This window comes from Seriola dumerili, unplaced genomic scaffold (genome assembly GCF_002260705.1).
Source record: "Seriola dumerili isolate Sdu_G_001 unplaced genomic scaffold, Sdu_1.0 BDQW01000017.1, whole genome shotgun sequence".
NCBI lineage: Eukaryota > Metazoa > Chordata > Actinopteri > Carangiformes > Carangidae > Seriola > Seriola dumerili.
Window position 1 is genome coordinate 4,151,056 of NW_019174272.1, and position 24,265 is coordinate 4,175,320.

Consider the following 24,265-nt stretch of genomic DNA (forward strand, 5'->3'; position numbering starts at 1 on the left):
ATAGTCAACGTTAGCCTTAACAGCTGTTCACCTACAGTCTAGAAGAAATATTGCTAGTTCAGCATCAAACTTCATTCTATTTACTCACCAAGAGCTGTCTCCAGTGGTGGAAAGCACCGCCAATGTTGACTCCGTTTGTTTCTATTTCTATCACTTATGTTCTTCTACTGAACTTAGCTTGCTAACCAGTTAGCCCTGGCCCATCCTGTCACATAATACTACTTTGCGACAGTGAATCATTGTAGCGTCCAGTCTGCCCTCAGCTCAGTATGAGAGGATGAAGAAGTAGCGCTGATCAGTGGGTGTATTCTAACCTCTTGTCTTGTAAATGCAAGACTAAAGCTCTTGGCAAGTGACCATCTCCACTACCACCACCACCCGCTCCTGGCAACAAACCATGTTAAGCAGCAGAGAAAACATACATATAGCAACTTTAAAAGGAAAGTGCATTGACTCAGCGGCCCCAAGGCATACTTACACACACACGCACGCACACACACACAAACAAAATCACAAAAATACTCCCCCGTCCATAATAAAATACCTTCTCTCCATTTGATATTGGTAAACATCTTGGCTTTTGTTAATAAATTAAAGGTTCAGCAGTTCACATTCATCAGCTGGTTGTGTGTGTTTGTGTATCTGTGTGCAAGAGTGTTTTGGGTAGGTAAGTTGTACATTTCACATTGGTCACTGAAGTCCTGTGGCTTTTTTAAGTAGCTCCAGGTCTTTGCGCTTTTGAGCTGCAGGTGGCGTACAGCCGTATGCCTCCAAACCCAGGGGTAAGTAGCGCTCCTGCAGCCTCAGGAAGTCATCCCCCTGCCCGGTATACAGAGAAACCCACGAAGGGGGAGAGGAACCACCCTGGAAGCCCCAGAGTGCCAGACTCTCTGTGGTGAGAGGCAGCAATAAGAGTGTAAGAAAAAAAAGAGATGTTGGCCCAAAATACAGTTACCACAGAGATAGAAAGGGAAACAATTTAGTATGGCACTAACCTTTACCGTGTAGACTAGCAGCTTTAGCCATACCAAAGGAGATCAGATATGGTGCTACACCAACCAGGCCTTCTGGCTGACCTCGAGTTGCCATGAGCACTATTGACCTGTTGAGGAAACAAACAAGTCTGAAAATTAAGCATGGCTCAAAAAAATTCTGCTATACTGTGCTGTTGCTGAGAAAAAGATACAAAATGAAAAGCAGATTTGTTAAAAACAAACAAACAAACAAAATAGTAATGTCCTTTGCCCATGTCAGAAATATAAATACATAGGGTGTGAACAGTATCATATTTTCCCTGGCTCACTTCTTTGGTATTCCGGTTTTTAAGTACTGTTCCATCTTGGCATCCATTTTGGAAAATGAGGTTTTCTTGGTGACTTTTCCGGAGCAGGCATCCACTGAGACCAGGAAATATCCAGGCTGAGAGAAGGGCATGGTCACCGCATTCACCTGGCCGGTAAGAGGAAAAAATAGGTTGAACAAACCCTGATTCACAGGCCCTAGTAACATAGATAAGATCAAGGGTTTGGATTTGTTTTTGTACTTGAGGCCTGGCATGCTCACAGTTATAAAAGAGCTGTTATCTCCTCTCTGCTGCTCTTTGCTGCTGAGAGACTTGATTTGTGTCTGGAGGTAGAGGGTCCATGGCTCGCTGGAAAACACAAGCTAGAGAGATAGAAACAAATTGGTCAGCAGTGGTGGCTTGCATTTTAAACAGCTGAATGGAGGTTATCTTAAATATAACAACACAAACCTGTTTAGCACCACATCCTTTGCAGGGGTTTGAGTTTAGAGCTGGCATGGGAATCACCGCTGAGGGAGTCTTGGAGTACTTGGGGTAAGCCTTAGCTGTACAGTTACAGGTCTGTTTGGAGGACGTTGTGGCCATGACTTTCACTCTTTCACAGCCTTTCACGGAACAGTAGCTGTGACCATCACGACCATGCCGGGCCCGAAGGTAGAGCCACAACAAGCTGGGTGTGAAATGAAAAACAGGAGAAAAAGGCAGTTTTTAAAAACTAAAATAAGGAGCCTAAAAGAGACAAAAGGGGATGAAAGATAAAAATAGTTAGAATGAAAACATAGGACATGTAGGACATGTACAAACCTTAACTCACTCTCTCAGAGAGAGAGAGAGGGTTTAAAGAAAAACAAGAAGGAAACTGAGAGGACTGGGTTTTGTTTTCTCACCCCACAGGTTGGTCAAAGAAGTATTTCCTTTCCATCGGTCTCTTCTTCAGCTCTGCAAGGGATGACACAGTGCCGTAGTCTGTGATGTCATCAAAAGTGTTGCTTTGCCTATCGTTGATGTCGGCCATGATCTGAAATGTGGTTTCTGATGGGTAACAGAGTCCCACCAGCACCCAGTCATCTCTTCGTGAGAGAAAGAGAAAGTGAGACACATTACAATACACAAGATTTCCTCCAAGACCATTTAGAACTAGAAGATAACGATTATGGTCTGGTTCTAATGTAGTCATTATGATTCACAAAAACATCTGAAAAAACACAATTTCATACAGTGATGCTGTGAATTCTCAGTGGTGTATTTCTGCATGTTTGAATTGGAATATCTTGTTGTTCTATGTCTTTCTAAAGGAGAAAAATATGTCATATGTCTCATTTGCAAAACATTACAGAAATGCAGCAGCTTTCATCACACACAAACACACTTCTTACTCTCGTTACTCACTTATCAAAGTTGATGAGAGAGAGGACAACCTCTCTGGGCGCAGGGCCACTCCAGTGCAGAGTGTAGCTCTTGCTCATCATCAGGATGGGCTGGTACTGCTGAGACAGTGCCCCCTGGCTGTTAATCCCCCTCAGCACCAGAGGAGCATCAGGATATTCATCTCTGCTGATGGATAAACTGAGGCTGGGGGCTCCCTGTGTCTGGATGTACACCTGAAGAAGAAGAGGATGTGTCAGAGTGCACAGGTCAGAAGGAGTGCACATTTTACATCAGAAAGACAGAATAACAAGATTGAGGTGTCGACCTGGACATGCTCTACCTGAGAGTAGCGGCCGCTGCAGATCACTCCACTCCACCGGGAAATGTTCACACAGCCAGGATGTTGGATCAGGTAATTGTCTGCTCTGCCGACGTAGGTGTCTCTGTAGCCGGTTACTGACCCATCCACATCATGAAAGATGGAGTTTTTGTCACCGTCCAGGTCATTCTCTTCAAACCATTGTCCAGGGCGACCAAAGAACGTCCGCAGTCCCACCTGAGGATATTAGTGGCAAAGACAGTTGAGAATACCCTCATAAGAATTTTAGCACTATTTAAAAATTCAAGGTATCATTGCTTTGTTTAAGTGCCACCTTTGGTAAAAGGCTGTTTAGGAGTGCTCTCTCCAGTGAAGATGCTATTTAATTATTTAATGTGATTATATTTCATCAACATAACCTGGCTATCTGCTTTCAAAGAATTCCATAATGATAATCACTGTCCTCCTAGGAGAGAGAGATATAGAAACCATCCATGTCATTTCATTTCAATTTCTCAAGCACTTCAGAAGCACAAGACTTTGCTCTCTGATACCTTTTTTTTCCACACAGGATTCTAATTTAGAAAGATTACGGCCCCACATCAATTACGAATATATGCCACTGTAAATGTTTACTGTGTGTTTAGGATGAGTATAGCAATGATACTAGGCTTTAAGGGAGCAGATTTGATGAGTTGGAGATATAGTAAAGTCAAGACAGTAAATTGGGTTTTATGTGTTTAAAGGCAGTATATTGTCAAATACCACCACAAGAGGGCACCAGTGATTCAAAATAGTTTCACCACAGGCCTGCCCCTAAAAGAGGTCTTCCTTTTCTTCTCATTTCTTCTGTCTAACTGATGTTTCAAATAACTGCCAACTCTGTGAGTCTGATCTGATCTAATCAATATGAGGGGATGGGTATGGGGGTGGAGAACAAATAAGAGCAATCTGCCAAAGAGGAAACAGTCAGACCCAATGTACCAGGAGGATGGACACAAAGTGAGGTAGGGACAAATGGTGAGGACTAAGATAAATTAAAAATCTGTCAATCCAAGGAGAGTTCCCATCTACTGTATACCATAACAGCAGTTGATCTGCAGACCACAAGAAACAACAACAACAAGCCTAATGCTAACCCAACAACAACAACAAGTAAGAGGCAACAGATGGATAAAGAGGAAAGAGGAGAGAGCTGACCAAAATTCAAGGTTTAAAACAAGATCATTAAAGTCCCATGGGGGTATTTTTTCTAAAATGTCATATGATCAAACAAGTCAAGTGGTCACTAGTTATTATAAACCATTATTGATCATTATGAGCAGATTCCAATGAAATATGACACATTATACTATAATACAGTATGTGTGTCTGACACCCAGGGCACGTACTGTATATTTACTACACATCCAACTGTATGATGTGTGAAGCAAAGTCTTATCAAACCTGGATGTTTACTCACATTGGAGTGGAAGCTGAGCTGGGACAAGTTGTTTCGTGGGGTGAGCTGCCAGGTGTTCTTCAAGTTGAATCCCACTGCGTTGGTATAACGCTCTGGGGTGGGGATGAAGCCACGAAATGTGCTCTGGGTAAGCCGCACTGGACCATCATAGATCTGGAAACCTCGGATTGGAAATGTCCTGCAGTTCACACAGAGACAGACATAGTACAGGATTAGGCAAGACAACTGACAGCAATAAAGTAAAAGGAGTACCATTCAAACTGATGACCACAGGTTTAAGTCATGGACTGACTAAAACCCAAAACTTCAAAAGAGTTTCAACTCCAACACGATTCAGCCAGGCCATGAGCTCACCAGGGAGCAGGACATAAACTGCCTCAGACACGACATGCTCCATAATTCTTAGTTATATGGGCTTTCAGTCAATTTTACAATTCCAAGGGTTTCCCCCAAAATGATTCCCAACCATGTTGCCGTTAGTAATGTAGGCACTGTGGTCAATGTAAGGCATTGTTGAACTTCATCTTAATGTATGTATGTTAAACAGAATTATAAGAAAAACAGACCACAGAGCTGGAAATTGTACCTTTTTCCAAACCAAATAGTGTGTCACACAATGTACAAGAATTGTTTGTATGGAAAAAAGTTAAGTTGGTTAAGACTGATGCTCTTGGATGATATTGAGGGTATCATTAAGATTTTTAACTTGCCATCAGATGAGGACTTAAGGCTGAACTGTTAATTTCATTTATTTTTATAATGTGGGTGTTGCAAAGTGATTTAAGTGATTTCACAAAAATGAAAAAACTGCTTGGCAGTCTTATGTAATTGCTGTTAATGAAACTTTTCTGAACTTGCATTTACTTTAAGGATCAAACTGTCTATTTTAGTGAAACTATCTTCTTTCTGGCAAGAAAAAAAAGCATGTCAGCAGCTCTGGCAGTAACTACGATGACGACAGACAGACCGACTGAGTCAGATGTCACTGTGCGGTCACAAAGCCTGTAAAATGGTTTTAAAGTTGTACACAGTGGTAACAGTGGTTACAAACTGACATAAACTGTAGTTCCTGAAATTAAAAAAAGGCAGCTATTTGCCAATCTCTCGTTTATGTTGCTCTCTTTTTGTATAACAATCTCTGTAATGAGAGTAAACGACAGAAAGAAAGAAGTAAGGAGACCCTGAGGGGACATAAAGCTCAAAACTCTGCTCTCATTAGGACTGTCCACTTAGTCTGATATGGCATTACAGCATGGAGAGACTCCATAAACTTCCTCATAATGGAAGTCCAAGTGCCAGTGAGGCACAAGTAGTGCGAGACCAACACACGTTTGGTCTTGTCAAACATCTGTTTGCTTTACCTGTCAATGGGAGCACTATTACTGAGATCTTCATGTTCCTTTCCAAAGATAACAAAAAACTGTGCGTCAGAGAAGCCTGAAATCTTAATGAGAAAAGAACTGCCCTTGCTCTAGTGCTACAATGAGCAATCCCTTTTGTATAGAATCATGTAAGCATTACCCCCACCGTTTCTCATAAACTGACTAAAATATCAGTGGAAGGAAGTTAGTCAAAACAGAACTTCCTTCCACTAAAAGCAGCTGTGGCAGCCTCATCCATCCATCTGTACAACTACCTGATTGCTTCACTGGCTCTCTATTACTTGTTTGTTTTTCTCAGTTTATTTCTTACGCAACTCCTCCAACACTGTCTCCTTCAATTCCTAAGAAAACATTGTATGATTTGAACTTTTCCCTCAATTCCTCACACATATCTTACCTGCCTTCATTAACGTATCCCTCCCTGTTTGCTCCCCCTTACCTGTTTCTAGGCAATGTCCTCATCTTTCCATCAGCCCCTCCTGGTCCCCAGTATTTATTCTGTCCTCCATTGGTCCCTCTGTTTCGGCTTTCACCCACAAACAGGGATTGTATCACCTCCTGGCTGGAGCCTTCATCCTTCGGGTAGCTACCATCACTGGAGAATAAAAAGGAGATAAGGGTATATAGTAATTAAAACATAAATATCATACACACGTTTATATGTTTATAATGCTGTCTGCTTTTAGGAATGAAAGTAGAAGAAAATTGCAGGTCACTGTGTTAAACAAGAAAAAGATGCTTGTGACCCCACGGGAAATATTAAGTATCTGCTTGACACTCAGTATCTATCAATCACAAATAGTTTTTGGCAAGTTCATCTGGCAGAGAGAGAAAGAGATGAGAATGCTTGGACAAGAGTGATTTAGATAAGTACACACCTGGCAAAGGATAGGCCCACTCCATTGTCTGCAAAGCTGAAAGCAGAAAAATAAAAGAAGTATGTGTTAGTCTTACAACATGTACTAAGTACCTATAAATCGAATGGAACGATCTGATAATGTATTCAAAATGATATCTGGCTCTTCATAAAAATAATTATTTTTCAGTTCATCGTTATCACTTTAAAAACTATGGGAATCAATCCAGGAGGAGAGGAAAAGTGCAATTTGTTATAAACTGTAGATGATGTCATCACAGGGAGTTGAAGTGAGATTACTTCATACATCATGCTACTAGCACAAATTTTAATAATCCTATTTTTTTTTTCTTTTTTTGGACACAATCCCGTCAGTTTCATCAGAAATATCCCAGTCCTCAGTTCCCCTGAAGACATGACACTAATGACCCTGGAGCCTATGAGTCGTCGCACCCAGAGTTCTGGATGACGATGTCACCGCCCCGTATCCACGCTCCCAAGTCGTTGTTCTTGAAGGATATCAGGGTGTCGATGACTGCCGCCACGCGAGGACGGCTAGGGTCAGCATTCTGGTGTGGTCTGAATCTGAAAAAACACACATGTAGATATATACACAGTTTTTATTACTGTCCTTGTGACTTTCCATCAACTACACTCATTGCTCACACACACACACACACACACACACACACACACACACACACACACACACACACACACACACACACACACACACAAACACACACACACACACACACACACACACACACACACAAAGTGGGCTAACGGTTAATGGTTTTCATTAGCTTGGTGACTCTTAATAGCTTTTGGGAGGATATGAGTGACTAATGGAGCTGATAATCATAACATCATCATACTATAAATCTGTGTAGACATAATATATAACTAAACTAAAAGTCTAAAGGCTCACTGTTGAAGTGTAGAGACTGCAGGCTTCAATGCTCAGTGCCTCCCACAACATGCACTATGACTGGCATTGTAGAAGAGTACATTATGTCATTAAATACAAAAGGTTTTATCTCCCAACGGTGCATAAATGTGCTTAGAAAAGTTTTATCTTTATCTTCTCATTAGATTAGAAAATATCATGTGTACAAAGTTGAGAGAAACCGGAAATGATTTTTTGTTTTCACAAAAGGACAGGGCTTATCCTTTTTTCCAGCCTAGTGGTGGCACTCAATTCAGATTAGGGCTCACCTTGAACATGTGTTTATGCTCTGGATACCATTAACATCCAGAAATGTGTGTAAATCTGGCTGTTAGTTTTTAAAATACTTTGCTGTGGACCAAAGTCTTAGTCAAGGAGGAATATTAACCTGAACGTGGCATGAGATGAATAAATGGTCAGAGGTTCACTTAAATTAGAAGGAACCTTTTTCTGGGAAATATTAATATCTAATATCCTCTTCTTAGAATTTCTTACAATCACACAAGTCTTTCTCTCTCTCTCATGTAGGATTAATACTTAGTTCGCATTTTACATTTAAAATCCTCCCCCACATACCTCTACCCACATACATATACTGACACACACACACACACACACACACACACACACACACACACACACACACACACAGCGTGGCCAGTAGTCTCAGTGGACACGTCAGATTTTTTCCGTCTGGTTGAGGGCTGTATTTGGGTAGGGAGCTACAGAGTGGAAACTCTATCTGTGAAGCCTTGTTTTCTCTGTCAACACAAACCTGACAGACCTTCCACTAAAATGCAGTAACAGAGTAAAAGGCCATCTATCTATCCCAGTCAATGGCCATATCCTAGTATATGTACAGTAAAAAGCTATAAATAATTTATAAACAATTCCTGACAGTGGCATTACACAAATATATTAGTAAGCCACAAATACCTCAATATTTACATAGTGTAACTGTACACCATGATGCATATGATCATGCACCACAGACCCTCTAGTAGTGCACAGTTATAGGCTTTGTGCAAAAACATACACAGTGTACTAGTTGGTTGTGATTCAATATCCATTGGCATACACTTACAACAAAATATTCAAGGAATCCAAAATAATCATAAAATAAAAAAAAACTCTTGGGAGCAATCATTATGTCTTTACACAGTGTAACTGACAGACTGTACACTTCTCACACTGTAAAATGCTAAAATGCTATTGCACAGACATTTGCACACACCTGGCACTGTTATCTAGACACAGGTATTCCCGGGGGTCAGCAGCACTGGCATTGGTGGTCTTCACTCCCTTATCAATGAACAGTCCTGCCTAAGAAGAAGAAAGCATGATTATAATATAATGCCACCTTTTCTTTAAAACTATGGATAAAGATCCAAGATGGACCAGAGGTTTATTTTTGCTGAACTGGCATAAACAAGACTACTGGTATATTTTACAGTGTGGGACTTGGGGCAATAATAAATGGACTAAATTTAAATCCTGGCCTGACAGAGTCATAGAGTGAATGCTGCACAGGCTACTGCAGAAAGTAGGGAAAGTGAGTAATGTATGTGAATGTGTAATGGATATTTACATACTCCATAATATATGGATTAGTTTTATATGTTTAAAATTTAATTGTAAAATAAATCAAATGAAAAATGTTATATGTCTGTGTGTTTGTGTGTCTATCTAATGTACTGTATACGGAAACATGTGCTTGACTATACTTCGCTTATACCACAAGACCAACATGAGTTGGTCTTGTGTGTCGCTTATACCACAAAACCAATATGAGTTGGTCTTGTGGTATAAGCCTTAAACCTTGGGGCTCCTTCCTCTATAAGAGAGGCTGCTGTGGTCAGACTGGACAAAGAACTTACAGTTCACCTGCCCGACTTCTGTCATTACACAACAGAGCACTATTGTAGAGCTACCTACTCGTGTGTGCGAGTGTGTGTGTCCCTGCCCCTTTTTGGCAAGAAAACCAAGTAAGTAAGCAAAGAATTATGTGCATTTTTTTTTTACAAGTTATAAACACTGTATATATAAACACTGACTTCAACATACACTGATAATACAAAAAGAGCTTAAAGATAAGAAACACTGATGATACCTTAAAGTTGGAGTGTACACGGTTGTTGTAAAAAATGCCAAGGGGAGTGAGCTCTGCCTTGGTCTCTGGTACCAGCCCATGAGAGTCTCCAGTGGAAGAGCTGTGGAACACAAACCATATGCCAGCGTCCTGCAACAGGAAGTAAAAGTGCAGAAATAAGGTGATAAACATACACTTATACACACTCCATCTATAGGTGATTTGAGGTAAAATACAAAAAATAACAGGCAGGATATCATATTATTCTCATGCTGGTCAAGTCCCACAGCAAGAATAAACCAGGTTGAAGAGTTCATATAAGCTCAATAGCTTACTGAAGTTTAAGGTTAATCAGATATTGACAGGCACCTAAATATCACGCAAATATCCCCCTACAAATAAGCGGTATACTTCTTAGCCCTCCCCTGTGGACTTCCACATTGTTTGCACCAAAATGAAAAAGAGATAGGATCAGGGATCCTTGTCTTCTACTTTCATATTTTAGAGGTCTCACTATGTTATTGCACCCCTCTATCAAACACTAAAGCCTGTTAAATCCCATTTTATTGATGGATCACTTTTTATGAGCATATAAATCTTTAATTTTTATTACGTAAAGGTCAAGACAGCAAAGCCACTGTAACTTCAGTTGATATATCACTAACAGACTCTTCTTGTTTTCACTCATTTTTTCTTAATCATGTGTAAAAAGTTATTTTGAAGCTGTTTTCTTAGATATCTCTGATGTTATTACCTGAGAACCAGCAGCTGCGTTGCTGATGAGGTTGTTATTAGGGTTGGCTATCCAGAATGTTGAGACTGCCCTGGAAAACACCCCCATCACGCAAGACAAAGACAGAGACACACACACACACACACACACACACACACACACACACACACACACACACACACACACAGACATACAAGCAGAAGAAGATATTAAAAGGGCAGTACCTTAGCATATCAGAGACTATGACTAATAAGCAGAAGAAAAATCAAAGTGATCTTTTGAAAATTCCCTTAATAATCCACCTCTCCAACATAAACCCTGGACGGGGTGAGCTCTGCCAAGACTCACACACACTCACACTGAACCTCCTGGAAACAGACCTTGCTGCTTTCCTCACAGAGGAACTTTTCTTGTTCTTGCTACGGCATAAAAACAACCCATGGAGAGGACAGGTTGTTACTGCATGGATAAAACCACCCTAGCAATATCTCTCTACACTACACACTATTACTAATTAAAGTATCTCTCTCTCATGGACATGGGCCCTCTGTCTCTTCCAGGTATTTTATATTAAAAGGAAACTAAAACAAAGCCTTTCTCATCAGTGCTTTAAATGAAACTGAACTAGCTTGTGACATACTGAAAACATCACTCTAAATGTTTTGTGTAATGTGTAATAATTTTAACCTGTGCATGTGCACAAAGCAGTTATGGATGGAAGTTAATAAATTGTCAAAACTACTAAATAAAACTCGAACTTATTAACTTATCAACTTATTCAACTTAGATTTGCTAAGAAATGCATTGTGACTAGTCATAGACATGTTCTTGATAATGGTGCAGAATCTCATGTTGTTACCAACTTGCTTTGCACTCATATCTCCAACCAGAGATATAGCATGTCATTCCTCTAATCTCTTACTTGCAGTCTGTGCTGGGTAAGGGAGTGTAGCCCTTGTAGACTTTGTCCTTAATGCTGGTGCAGAGGGTGTCATTGCGGTCAGTGGGCAGCAGAGTCCCAGGTCGAGTCAGCAGGCCAAGGTTGTGGTAGAAAGTGTTCCGCTGCTCAATCCCATCCTCAAGGAAAAAACAGTGACCCAAGGTGTCATAACCTACAGTGTTCTTCACCTGGGTAAAAGAAAGAGGACCACAAGACACAAAGAAGAATAATTTAGAGCACAGGACGATTTTCACCACATAGTCCCTGGCAGGACAGAAAAATAAATACTGTACTATATTCCAATCATAGCTCTCTCTCCTTTTCCAAGGGGTAGGTAGTTCACACCTAATGGAAATATGCAGAAAATCCTGGTAAACAAGAGAGCTAGGACATTTGTTAATGATCCACAGGAAAATACATTACATTTCAACTGCTAGATGCCTGCCTCCTTAAATACATAAAATTTTGCAACTAATTATGTATTTAATTTTTTTTTTTTTTTTTTTTTAATCAAATCCATCTATAGCTATGTAGACAATGATGGTATGAAGAGACCTGCTGAAGAAGACACACAACAAAGGAATATTCACATGGTCATTGTGCCAGAAGTGAAACAGGAAAAAACAGCAGAGTCACACAATGTTATCCAAAACTTTTCCATTTCCTTGATGCAACGAGGAAGAATGCTTTCACTCCTATGGCCTCAAGGACAAACATTAACCCATCACCATTTGACGTCAAGAGGGAGCATAAAACACACACACACACTCTCACACACACACACACGCACACACGCACACACACACACACACCGTAAAAAAACAGAATCACACAGAAAGACATTGTGATTCTGCAGTTTATCAAACATCACATCACTTCATTTTACTTATCCAACAAGTACATAAAAATCATATCTTTCCAAAGAGACTGAAAAAACAGATCATTCTATAATGGAGAAAGAGATGAGACAGAAGGGTTTGAAGAGAGAGTGTAAGGAAAAGGGAGCGAGACAAAGACAAAAGGAAGAAGGAAACAAACCATTACAGTAATCCAGTGATGGAGGCTGTAATTGATGAGCATTCAACAGTCACTACCACATGGTACTCATTAGTAAGAGCTGTCTGTGTTTCTGCATCTGTCTTTTCATTATCTCATACACTATAGACTGGATCAACACAGCCACACACATATACTTTACTAACCAGCAAACCATTGGTGGCGTGGATGGTGAGACAGCGGGAGAAGGAGTGGTGTATGGAGAGTCCGTCCACATAGGTGGGCTCCCAGTAGCCTCCCTTCTGGTCGACATCCCCGCACATGTGAAAGTGGAGGGGGTAGCGGCCCGTCTCTCCCTGCTGACCCATGTTCTTCAGCTCCACGTGGGACAGATGCACTGATGAAAAGTTACCAAAGATCTGATGGTATTGGAGAGAGAGAAAACCAAGACAGGCTAGAGTGGAGGATAAGTCGCAAAAGACAGGGAGATTTTAAGAATTGATCAAGCAAGAACAATGGTCTATTATACAGTGCAAAAGTAAACACAAGGTTCACATTTTTCCACAAAAGTAGGGTAACTGTCTAGCCACTCCAGTTAAAGATTTGGGTCTACAGTGCGATTCTGTGTTTGTCTATGATCCCACTGGGATATGCGCAATAGCTGAGTCGGCACCATCCTCAAGTGAGTCAAACTACTCCAGAACCAGTTATACAAGCATAAATAAAAAGCTACATAGAGATGCACACATGCAAAACACAAATGTACCAGAGAGCAAATTAAGTCAAACATGAACGTCAACAAATAATCCAATACAAATATGCTGTACAATGCTCTCCAGGAGGTCTTTTTGTGGGTATGGCATAATCCACATGGCCTGGTTCTTGTTAAAGAGGTATTGGCCAATCCTTCCAGTTAACTGTAACTCAACCACTCTCTCTTCTCTTGTCTCTCTCTTTCTGACTGACACAAACATACACCTACGCACACTTAGGTAACAAATTATTAGTTTCTACAGTATATGCTGCAGATGATGCCTCCATTCCTATATTTGCTGTATACGTCCATGCATATATACACACATACACACAACAGATTGACAAGACTGCCAAAAAATCCGTGTCCAGGTGGGAGTAGAGTGAAAAATGGATTGATGACATTGTGAAACGCCGAGTGCTCCGTGTGAGATGGTGCTGTTATTGAGGTATGTTAGTTTGGGGGTGAAAAGTCAATTATTTAAGAGACAGATTGTGTAACATGAGTGAAAGCATATTTGTTGGAACAACTAATGTGGTTAAAAAAATGTTAACATGGAAATAAAAAAATGTTTATTTTGTTTAGTACAAGGGGGACAAGTTACATAGAGCCTAAGGAATGTTATTTGCCACACATGTGAATGGAGTTGTGCCATTATTAACCAGATTACAGTGAACTCATTGTCTACATAGAGACCCACAGAGGTCAGGACGGATATGATGCTTCCGTAGGTGCTTGACCCTGATCTGTCTTCTGTCTTCAGTGTTTGTTCAGATTTATAGACTGCACATCTTCTAAAGAAGAAGTGTCAAATATGAAAATAAAAGCTTGACATGTGGCGGCACAGAGGAGAAAAACAGAGAGAATGGCAGTCAGAGTAGTCATGGTATTTCATATAACTAACTGAGCTGGGACCATGAATAACCCCTCTCTTTTAGCATGGAATATAAATATGGAATGTATGCACACTTGTGCTCTGCAGTATGGAAACTGTCACGCAGGTTACTGCAGACATAGTGACCTTTAATGAGAATGTAAAGTCATGCTAAAACACGCAGACACATACATCAGCAAATACACAATTTAAACAAGAGCCAGTGTTATAAAATTACACAAGCACACACAAATAAGACACACCTTGATATGGCCTCCATAGGTGTCATGGCTGTAGAACTGGCACATGTTGTTTCCGTAGCAGGAGTTTTCCATTTCTCCATAGATGAGTATGTTTCTGGAGAGCAGAGCCACTTCAGCACGCATGTCGACTCCATCTATGATCTCTCCAACATGGTTATACTGAGGCTTCCCTGAGTAGCAGAGACAGGTCGATTCTTGGTCATATGCTACCAACTAGGTGAAATTTTTAGAGAAAAATCTGATACACAATTGGACAAAAGCTGGAAAAGGTGAAAGTGATTATTTTGTATGAACACAAATGTCAATCACTCCATTCCTCCCAGAGAAAGCAGAAAACAAATGAACACTGAAGGAAACTCATTACTAAATAACAGGGCAACACAATTTGGCTTCAAGTTCTTGTGTAACCTTTCTGAGGTGGTACAAGTCATACTGAAACACACACCTTTCCATTGATATTACATTTACACACACAAACAACTATCCACACCCCAAAACCAAGCAAAATAATGGACTTGTACAAGCAAAATTAATCAAATACAAGTGAAACACAAAATAATCAGCTCTTTGACAATGTGGAAAGTACCTGTGCCCACAGGGTGCAGAGACCAATGTTAACGCACAGCAGTACTCCAGCTGCTCAGCCCTTCCTCATGGCAGCAACACAAAAATTAGGCACACACACAAACTAGTACACCCTTCTCTTCAGGAAGGGAGTTGGTGATTGTTGACAACAGAGGAATGAGCTCAAGAAACATGTCTGATAGACAGTTGGATAAAAAACTAACAGAATTCTAGAGAAGGAGCAGAGGAAAGGATGTGAAGCTGAGGCAATGAATCCAAATCCATACAACCACTGTGGTTATTTTAAGATGAAGTTAATATCAAAACATAAGCTGACAATCTCTTTTTAGCCTCCTCCAAAAATCTGATATCACCACGACAACAAAACAGGAAATTAGATCTCTCTGGACCCCACAATTAGTAGCACTACATTTGCTAATCACATAATTGACTATGATAGAGAGTGTAAAATGTTATTCGTCTTCTTCTGCTACTGGCACAGTATTAGCTAAGAGTCTTACCACAGCCTTTCTAATATAAAATATGTCTGTACTGCACTTTGCATAGCTCTTCCTTCCTTTTTCTTTCTGCCATCTTACACATTTAGCAGGAACTGTGAAGCTCAAAATGGTAACCTGCAGTACAATTCTCAGGTCAGATTACAAGCCACACACACACACACACACACACACACAGATCGCCCTGCTCCAACAGAGGACAAACAATCACACAGATAGTCAGTTTCTGTTTGCAGCCCTGAAAACCACAGCTATTCTCTCTCACCTTGTATCCTGACCTGCCTGCTGGTGCAGTGAGGACAGGGCAGCAGGGTGAACTCTTCAGCCTGGTGCATGGAGTAGTCTGTACTGGCAACTACAATGCGATCCCCGGGTTTCCAGGTCTGCTGCACTTCATCCTGAAGGTTCAGCACCACCTGGTCCACAGCATCCACCTGGAAGCCTGAGATGGGGAATCCTGGAAGGACATAGCAGAGCACTTCATTTAAAAGAAATAGGAGGCACAGCATAACGTGACAGTCTGAAGGTTTTTTTTTTCTGAAGTACCTTATTTAGACATTAAGGATAGCCACACTAAAATAAATGGCTAATCAATGTATAATTTTTAAATGCTATCAACACTAAACCATACATGTTTAAATGTTTTTTAACTGATACCATCATATATTGTTCCTCACCATTCCTCCATTCGCTGTAGGCTGTGACTGAGAAGCCCACTCCATCCACAGTTGTGAAGTTGCGTGTCGCCAGAGCTCGTCCTCCTGTGTCGTGGTTCTCATGTTCCCTGGCGTCCTCTGAGCATGATGCGTTACCACCGTCTACCACAGACACCAAAGCCCACGCCTGCCTAGAGAGACCGGAGGGATAAAGACACAGAAAGGAGAGGGAGTCATTTTCAGACATTACAGAGAGTAGTTTCACACATTTATATCAAAGAACATTGAATATTTGGTCATCAAGTTTTGGGTCTAAGTTTCCCACAGACTTTCTTTGGATGATGAAAATAACTTTAAAGTGTAGTTACTCATTTCCATTATCATATCACTTGTTTCAGCTTTTAATTTGTTCACATTTGGACACTCCCATACCCACACAAGCACAAATACCAGTTTTTACTCCATTAAGTTAATGATACTTCATGTAGCCTAATTAATCATAGCCGTGCAGCTTTAATTTAAATTCTATTAATGAGTAAATAACTGCATCAAACAAGACCCATTATTTGCAACAGACAATGCAAACCAACATCTGAAACCACTGAAAGGTAATGGTAGCTGGAGACAGCACAAAAATTAGTAGACCAGTCTCTGTGCAGAAGGATTTCAGTGAAAATATTACAGATGCAACAGCTAGTCAGATAAAGGGTGTGACCTGAACTGAGCAATAATGTTTCACTGTGTATGAATGTCTCTGTGTGTGTGAGGCATCAGGGTGACGATGTGTCGATCACACACACACCAATGTCTTCCACTGAGACTATACATGCTGCAGACAGGCAGACACTTGGGCTGAGCATCTGAAAAAGGGATTAAACTTGTCACTAGTGTAATGCCCTGAAGGAAGAGCAAATGTATGTGATGAGCCAGAAGCAGGATAGTAGGTGAAAGAGGAACAGGCAACTGAATATCAGAGTAAATGTCATGTAATAATGAAAAGACAGTGATGGGAGGAAAACTGGAGGATGTTGAGAACAAAAAAAAAAAAAAAAAAAAAAATCGAGGGATTACTAATATGAGGGCAAAAGATTTCTGGAATCCAACTTTTCACTTTTGCTCCAAGTCCTTCCTTCTCACTCCACTTCACAATATCTTATAAAGCAGGAATGTCAAGAAAATTATTTTCAAATGAGATTATAATGATTAAATAAGAAGAAGAGGCTGAAATCATGTGAGCAGAGGAGCGTGAGGGTGTGGATGGCGAATGGGATTGTGATGTGGAAGGGTGTATGACCTAAAAAGACAGTGTAGTGCAACTGGACAAGCCTTAAATGTATCAAATGCCATGCCCCTAACTTCTTAGGAATGACGTCTTGCTTTTTGTTGTCAAGCGTCAAGCTGAATGAGTCAAAACAAGCTAAAAGCTTTCTTGCTATTCATGGATTGAATAACATTTTAAGACTATTGTTCTAAACTATGACATGACCTTTATATTCTTTATCAGCATAAACTGATCCTGACCAACATGACCTCCCAGAATTTAACCATTCAGGAGCCTATTTTTAAACCTATATCTGGACAGGCAGCTGTACATTCTGATAGACTAGAGGAAAGTAAGTATGTAGGAGTCTCTTGTTTCCAATAAGAGCCTGCTTGGCTAAAGAAAGTAAACAGTGCCAGAGGCAATTTCCCAAATTTACCTTCACACTTACCTCTCTAGCTCTATTTTATCAGGTACTGCAGTAAAGCCTGCAATTCAAGGCACATTTGAACATCATACAAAAGTGATGAAAGGCTCATTCTCCTCCTTGGAAAATTGTCTTTGGAATAATTAAAAATTTGAAAAAAAGAGTGACTTCATATTTTCAGTGTTTACCTGCTAAATCTCCCTGAATATTAGCAGCAGGTTGTGACGCTATTATTTCCAATATGCCTCTGTGTTAACCTGCCTCTGGGCATAATAATTGCTCCCACCAGCATAATCACAACCCAAACCTGTTTTCTTATGGATGAAAGGGTCACTCTGCACTCCACTGACACATAAACAGGATCCATCTGGAGATGCACTCTGTTCTGTCATTACTGCCCCAGTGTGTGGCTTTCCACAGTTTTCCTGTTGGGGAAAATCAAGAAAGGCCCCTTTTCTGTCCTCAGGCTGCTAATATGCAGCCTGTGCGAGTGCACACTTTACAAATCAAACAGATCCAGGTCCAATAGTTAAGAGGTGCACAAAGAAAATAAGAGAGAATGGTTGTTTCACTTTTTCCTTTTGCCACATCCTTGATTTGATGTTCATCAGCATTTTAACAACCCCATTGTTTGACCGGAAATGGCAAATGTGTGGAGGCCAGAGGTGAATTCACTACAGACCGGCATGAATGTGTGTTTATGTGTTTGTGAGTGCTCTCCTGAGAGGCAAAGATTAAAGACACAGAGGTCAACAGGCACGAGGCAGGAGCCAACACATTCATTTATCTGTGTCAGGAGGGATGCCACTGAGACCAACCTATAGAAATTTGATGGTATTTTGGGTGATGTGGTAGTTTGTTATTGTTTACTCTAAATTGAGAATAAGTTGGGAGATCACAAGGGGTTTGTAGGGCACCCAGGTGTTATAGCACTGATGCAAAATAATAAAAAAAAAAATGTTGGAAAAACAAGCACCACAGTTAGTTCCCAAGTATTTTCCTGCATAATTCCCTGCTGTTTCTCCACAACACTCCATTAGATGTCATAAACTGATCTAAACCATTATTATGCTCAATCCTACAGGTTATATGCCTTTACCTCCCAACTCTTTCAACTTAAAATCACTCAACCTAACATAGTGTGACTTTAATGACACATTAAACTGCATGCTGTCTCATAAAATTATGCTATGTGTTTCCTCCTACTATAAAGAAAATCCACAGAAAGCTAAGATAAAAATCTCCTCTCCAATAAATGGTGAAAGGGAGTGCACACTTATTGGCGCACACACACATGGGCTTTACCGTCTGATCCATTTAAACCACTGTGCTGTGGATTTGAAGGAATTTGTTTGAAGACCTCTGTGCTGCCTTGGCACCCACCCCCAGAAGCGAAATGTGACACTGGAGAAACTGGCGTAGCACTTCGCTTTTCAGCCAGCCAAGCACCAAACCAGGCCAAGCTACAAATAACACAAATAAGTGAAATGCTGCACTTAGACTATCCATTGAAAGAAACACACTTTTGCACCCATGTGTTTGAGTGACGGCAACAGAAGATCTAATGTCATGTAAAGCTAAAACCCACTTCTGTCACTTCATGAGCTTAAAGCAAGCATAAGCTCACAAGGACAGGACTACAACCTATATCAAACTTTAGTATCTGTTCTTTTGATAGAATAAGCTTGATGGACAAAAAATCTCCTGAATTGCCACATTTTATGCAAACCCTGGAAACTGTGACCATAACACAATTGTCGGGTATGTGCTTCCTTTCCTGGCATAGCACGATATAGCGGAAAAACGGGAAACAGGTGGAGGAATAACTAGGAACGATTAAAGGAAAGATCCCAAATGAAAAGAAAGATACGTGAAAGAGGACAGTTTTCCAGAGAGGATGGACATGGAACAAAATGCTGGTATTGTCAGTCCTAGGATTAAGGCTTCAAGTGTGAAAGGCCTTACTTCAGTGGTTGAACAAAAACATTAAAAGCATTAACCTTCTTTATCAGCCCCAGGAGACCAAGAATAAACAAAACACTCCCAAACGCTTTTAAGCACAGACAATACACCATGGAGAACCAAAACAAATTCTCCAAGAGCTGGCACAGTCTGCAACATAACTGAGCCACAAACTCACTCACACTTAATTGTTGTACAGACATAATCACCACTGCAACATCAAGAGACAATCCATGTGTTTTCATTTGTAAAAATACATAATTTAAAAGGCTTTAAGACATCTCTTATATTCATCAATTGGAACTATTTACCTGTATTTGAGATCATAGACAAAGCTGCTGCCAAGCTTCTCTTCAATGGTCTTCTTGGTTTCATCTAGAAGACTTTTGACGGCAGAGTCTCCTACAGCCAGAGTGACAATGCGGCCCGCTGGCAGGGACCGAAGCAACTGGGTCAGTCGACGACTGTCATTACGGGACTCGTGTGTGTCATAGCGTTCAGACAACAGTAATTTGGCTGTGTCCTGGTCCACCACACGCAGGTTGATGCCTCGGCTGAAGTTCCGCTGGAAGGCATGACCTGCTGTGGCCAGCCCAGAGGCGGGGATGCTTCGGGTCAGCAAAGACCAGGAAACTCTCTTGGTACCATGTAGCTCCAGGGTTCCACCACTCTGAACGCCAATAAACTTACGGCCCAGGCCAGGGACCTCAGGAACTGCCTTGTCATTGGAACGCCCCACAAGGGCAATGGTGGCATGAGAGCGGTAGCGACATTTGGGAGCACCAATGTGAAGGGCTCCACCTTCTTCTATTAGGATGTGGCGTGTTATCAAGGTTATGTTTTTGGAGCCATCAGCATTGTCTGCAAAAACTACCCGACCTGTGAGACGTCAGAGGAAGACAAACATCAGTTCCTGCCTCCTGTATGTTACACGCGCATGTCCATAAACTGAACTAGAGCAGCACAACAGTGTCACATACTTAATAAATCTAAATTCATCAATGTCACAGCTCAAAATACTACTTAACTAATCATGGACCTTGGTCTGCTTACCTCCTGACTGGATGGTCAGTGAGTAGAAGGTTGCAGAAGAATCTAATCTCAACAAATGTCCCCTCCTGACAACAACAGCCTTGTCTGGTTGGTGGCCTGGGTTCCAGCCACTAAGGGACGGGTTATGGTCCGGACAGTTCTCTGTAAACATGACCAATTAGTAACAAATCAGAGAATCTTGTACTTTCCATTTTTATGGGTTCATGAAGAGATTTCAAATTATAAACATCTGAATCAGTACTTTGCAATACTGACCGTCTAACACCTCTCCACTTGTGAGACTAAGGACAAGGATAAGCGTGAGGAACAAGGCACCCATCGACACTCCAAAGCAGATCAGTGTGTTCTTTCTTTGCTGGAGGCTCTGAGCACACTCCCTGCGCTGGTGCTCCTCTGACAGGTTGAAAGCGGCTGGTCTCTCCGGTGGTGGGCCATGAGGCTTTAGTGGTGGAGGTGGTGGAGCTTTGGCAGGTGGTGGCGAGCGTACGGGAGCCACTCGCCCGGGGACATAGCCTGGGGACCTCTGGTGGTTGGCGTGGTGCGGAGCCACAAACACTGGGAAGTGGCTAGGGCCATCACTCGTCGGCATGGTATACGTGTCTGCTACCTGAGGGGAGAAAAATGGAGAAAGAGTGAAAAAGACAAGACATACAGAATACATTCACAATGTAGAGTCAAACAATGGTGTTCCTGAGGATGTTTGGAATCACCAAGTCATTTTGAAAAAGCAATGACCAATGGGGAAACTCCAACACTCAGCAGTCCGACCAACCTTATTCTTATCTCTCAGTCACATGCCATTTGGCTGACCAATGGTGTAACTTCATCATTCAGTCAGTCTCTCAGTCAGTTGAGACATTCATGTTAATAGGGCAGGCCCCACTGTTACAGTCCAGCCAAAAACAGTAGGAGGCGATGGAAGAAAAGGGCTAATTCTAGGAAAACAGACAAAAAGCCACCAAGCATCTCACTCATGGACCCCCAGGTAAAGATCCTGGGAGTGGGTCTTAAAAAGACTATAAATTCCTCCAAAACAGTCAACCTTTCCCCTGGCTGATTTAGCTTGAACAGAGTGACACCGGCTGCTCTTGTCCACACTAACGAAGGAGGTTGTGAATAATGGATCGCAACATTCCTCAGACTATGTTAACACAGCCAAAACAGATGGCACCAATTACAGTATAGGGAAGGAGGAGAGTGCTCCAGTTTGAGTCTGTGCTGCCTTTATTTCACAGGATAAAACAACGTGAACTGAAGCCATGTACACACACACACACAAAAGGTCACACAGAGACACACCTGCACACACAAGCACACAGCAGTAGAGGAAATGACACTGCAGAAAAAAGGGCTTCAATGGCACTTTTCTTTAACACAAACACCCTGAACACTGTAATGACACCACCACATGCTTCTATAGGTTTTCATAAACAAAACTTAAGCAAGTTCAAATTTTCAAACACCACAGTTGGGCCATATGACTTGAAGAATGACCAAGTCTTTTTTAAAAGGTTGTTAAAAGTACAAAATTGCAACAACTGTCTGAGACAGGTCGAGTCCAACCAAAGACACCCTGAAAGTGAGGACTTGTAGGTTTTTAACACCATCCAAGGGTCTATCAGTACTTAACACACACACACAAATATGTGTGAAAAGACACACACACGCCTGCACCAACCCACAGACACACACAACCATTGTCTTGCCTTGCCAATTAGTCATCATTTTAGCCCAGAGTACAATGAACCTCTTCAACTCACAAACAAAGCAATGTACCATCAAGGACTGCAAGACAAGGGGTCAGACATTTATCTAGGCCACAATATAAGCTAGGCCTAACAGCAACTGTTTCACCCACTTCAGTCAGAATGATCCCATTGCAGTGTCTCTCTGGACCAGTCTTTGTAACTGATAATTCTTTATCCAAACCTAAACTGGACTGTCATCAACAAAGACATGCTGATTATGCTTTCTTTCAGATGTTCATCATTAGTCTGTGCCCTGCATTAGACATTGTCAGTGGGAGCCCTGTGATGGGATGATCCCCCAGGCATCAGTCTTTCCAACCCAATCTCGCTATGTTTTTATTCACATTCCTTGCCATAAAAAGGGCCAAGCAGCTCCTGCTCCCCTGCTACTAACTGACCTGTCAGAGCATAAAGAGTTGTGGACTTGGGGCTATTCAGCGTCTGGAAATGACACAGATCTCAGGGCTCATTTTCTCGCCCATCCCCTCCCTCCCTCTCATATTTTCCTGATTTCAGCTACTGAATATCAAACAGATGTGGGGGGAACACTGGAGTCGAAGCGGGACAGACCATCACACATTCCTCGGCTGTAAAATCATACTTCACTGAGGAAATTGACACTGGCAGTGCGACAAACAGTAAGCCATGTGTTTCCTATATTAAATCTATAAGCCGAAACAGCGCTGTCACAACTCTTACTATAAGAGTGGTAGTGTAGTAGTAAGTGTAGCGGGTGAGCCGGCCCACGTTGAGCGGTATCGTGTTAGAAGGTGTGTTAAATGGGAAGATTGAATATGATTTATGGCCTTGTTTTGGCTAAAGAGACTCCTTCCACACCACATTCCTCACAATAAAGAAATATTACTGTATTGTCAGAGGGACACTGGGTAGTATAACAACTTATCAACACAAAAGAGGAACTTAGAGGATATCATATGGCATAGGCTAATTTACGCAGCTAGTTAAGTAATGTGACATTTCGTTTCGATTACAGTGGCTTTTGTCCACTGTGACAATCAAGGTACGGATGGAACACGTAGCAACACACTACTTAGAACTTTTAAACACTAGCTTGGACACACAAAAACATTAATTTCCTCTTTGTACGAGCTTACTAACCCTCGAGAGAAGCCTCTTCACAAGAAAACAACTTAAAGGTTCAGCCGGTGAGTCCTCTATCACCCCCATCGGTTGACAGGCACACACAGACACAATGTAAACGGTCGTGAGGTCGTACCGTTGGTGAGACTATCCTGCTCTTCTCTGGCTCTGTCCATTCGCTCTCTGCCGAGCCGTTAAAAACGCTGACCCGGCGGTGGTGGTGCTGGTGAGACGAATGATGAAGTTCTCACCCTCGCAAGTTCGCTTTCCCTGTCTCTTTTTATATACTATTTCTTCACATGGTGTTTTTTTTTTTTGCTGCTGATGGGCTGTCGTCCGTCCGTCGTTCAGCCCCCAGTCCCACCGAGAGAAGAGAAGGCAGGCGCGGCTTGGGATAGAGGAAGTGATGATGCGTTCAAATGCTGTCGAAAAAATAGATGAAAACCCCCGAGACACAGCGTATTGAAAGCACGTTAACGGTGATGATGTGGTAATTGCGGTAGTATTAACTATTGTAATATTATTATTATTATTGGTAGTAGTAGTCTCTTGGATTTTAAAAATACTAAGGTCATGGGTCCAAGTCAAATATTCTGTAAATTTCATTTCCCTCCATGAAGGTCTGAATGCTTAGGCTATTATTACATTTGTATTTGTTATATTAAATTATTTTGTTTATGTTAGTAA

The 24,265-nt window shown here is 41.4% G+C and overlaps 1 protein-coding gene across 2 annotated transcripts; it reads right to left on the bottom strand.

The window, feature by feature from the left end:
- Nucleotides 1-350: 350 nt before the first annotated feature.
- On the bottom strand, nt 351-23,855 carry tmem2 (transmembrane protein 2). 2 transcript variants are annotated; one of them, XM_022756126.1, is made up of 24 exons: nt 23,715-23,855; nt 20,985-21,336; nt 20,730-20,870; nt 19,988-20,555; nt 16,048-16,217; nt 15,636-15,827; nt 14,289-14,458; nt 12,604-12,816; nt 11,384-11,589; nt 10,483-10,552; nt 9,750-9,878; nt 8,874-8,962; nt 7,144-7,275; nt 6,713-6,748; nt 6,274-6,429; nt 4,453-4,630; nt 3,012-3,227; nt 2,693-2,904; nt 2,191-2,373; nt 1,754-1,973; nt 1,564-1,665; nt 1,304-1,449; nt 1,002-1,102; nt 351-890 (listed from the first exon to the last, which is right to left on the bottom strand). In XM_022756126.1, the coding sequence occupies exons 2-24, from the start codon at nt 21,316-21,318 to the stop codon at nt 691-693; spliced, it is 4,164 nt and encodes a 1,387-aa protein (XP_022611847.1). In that variant the 5' UTR covers nt 21,319-21,336; nt 23,715-23,855; the 3' UTR covers nt 351-690. The 2 variants fall into 2 exon arrangements, with proteins under 2 accessions (XP_022611847.1, XP_022611839.1); XM_022756118.1 differs by having other exon boundaries at nt 996-1,102.
- Nucleotides 23,856-24,265: the final 410 nt, after the last annotated feature.

Excerpts from the sequence above, each read along its gene's own strand:
- tmem2 (XM_022756118.1), bottom strand. The coding sequence starts at position 21,318 with ATGCCGACGAGTGATGGCCCTAGCCACTTCCCAGTGTTTGTGGCTCCG. Across the intron at positions 6,749-7,143 it reads ATCGTCATCCAGAACTCTGG|CTTTGCAGACAATGGAGTGG; the intron begins GTGCGACGACTC and ends TTCTGCTTTCAG. Across the intron at positions 1,974-2,190 it reads TTCTTTGACCAACCTGTGGG|CTTGTTGTGGCTCTACCTTC; the intron begins GTGAGAAAACAA and ends TTTCACACCCAG.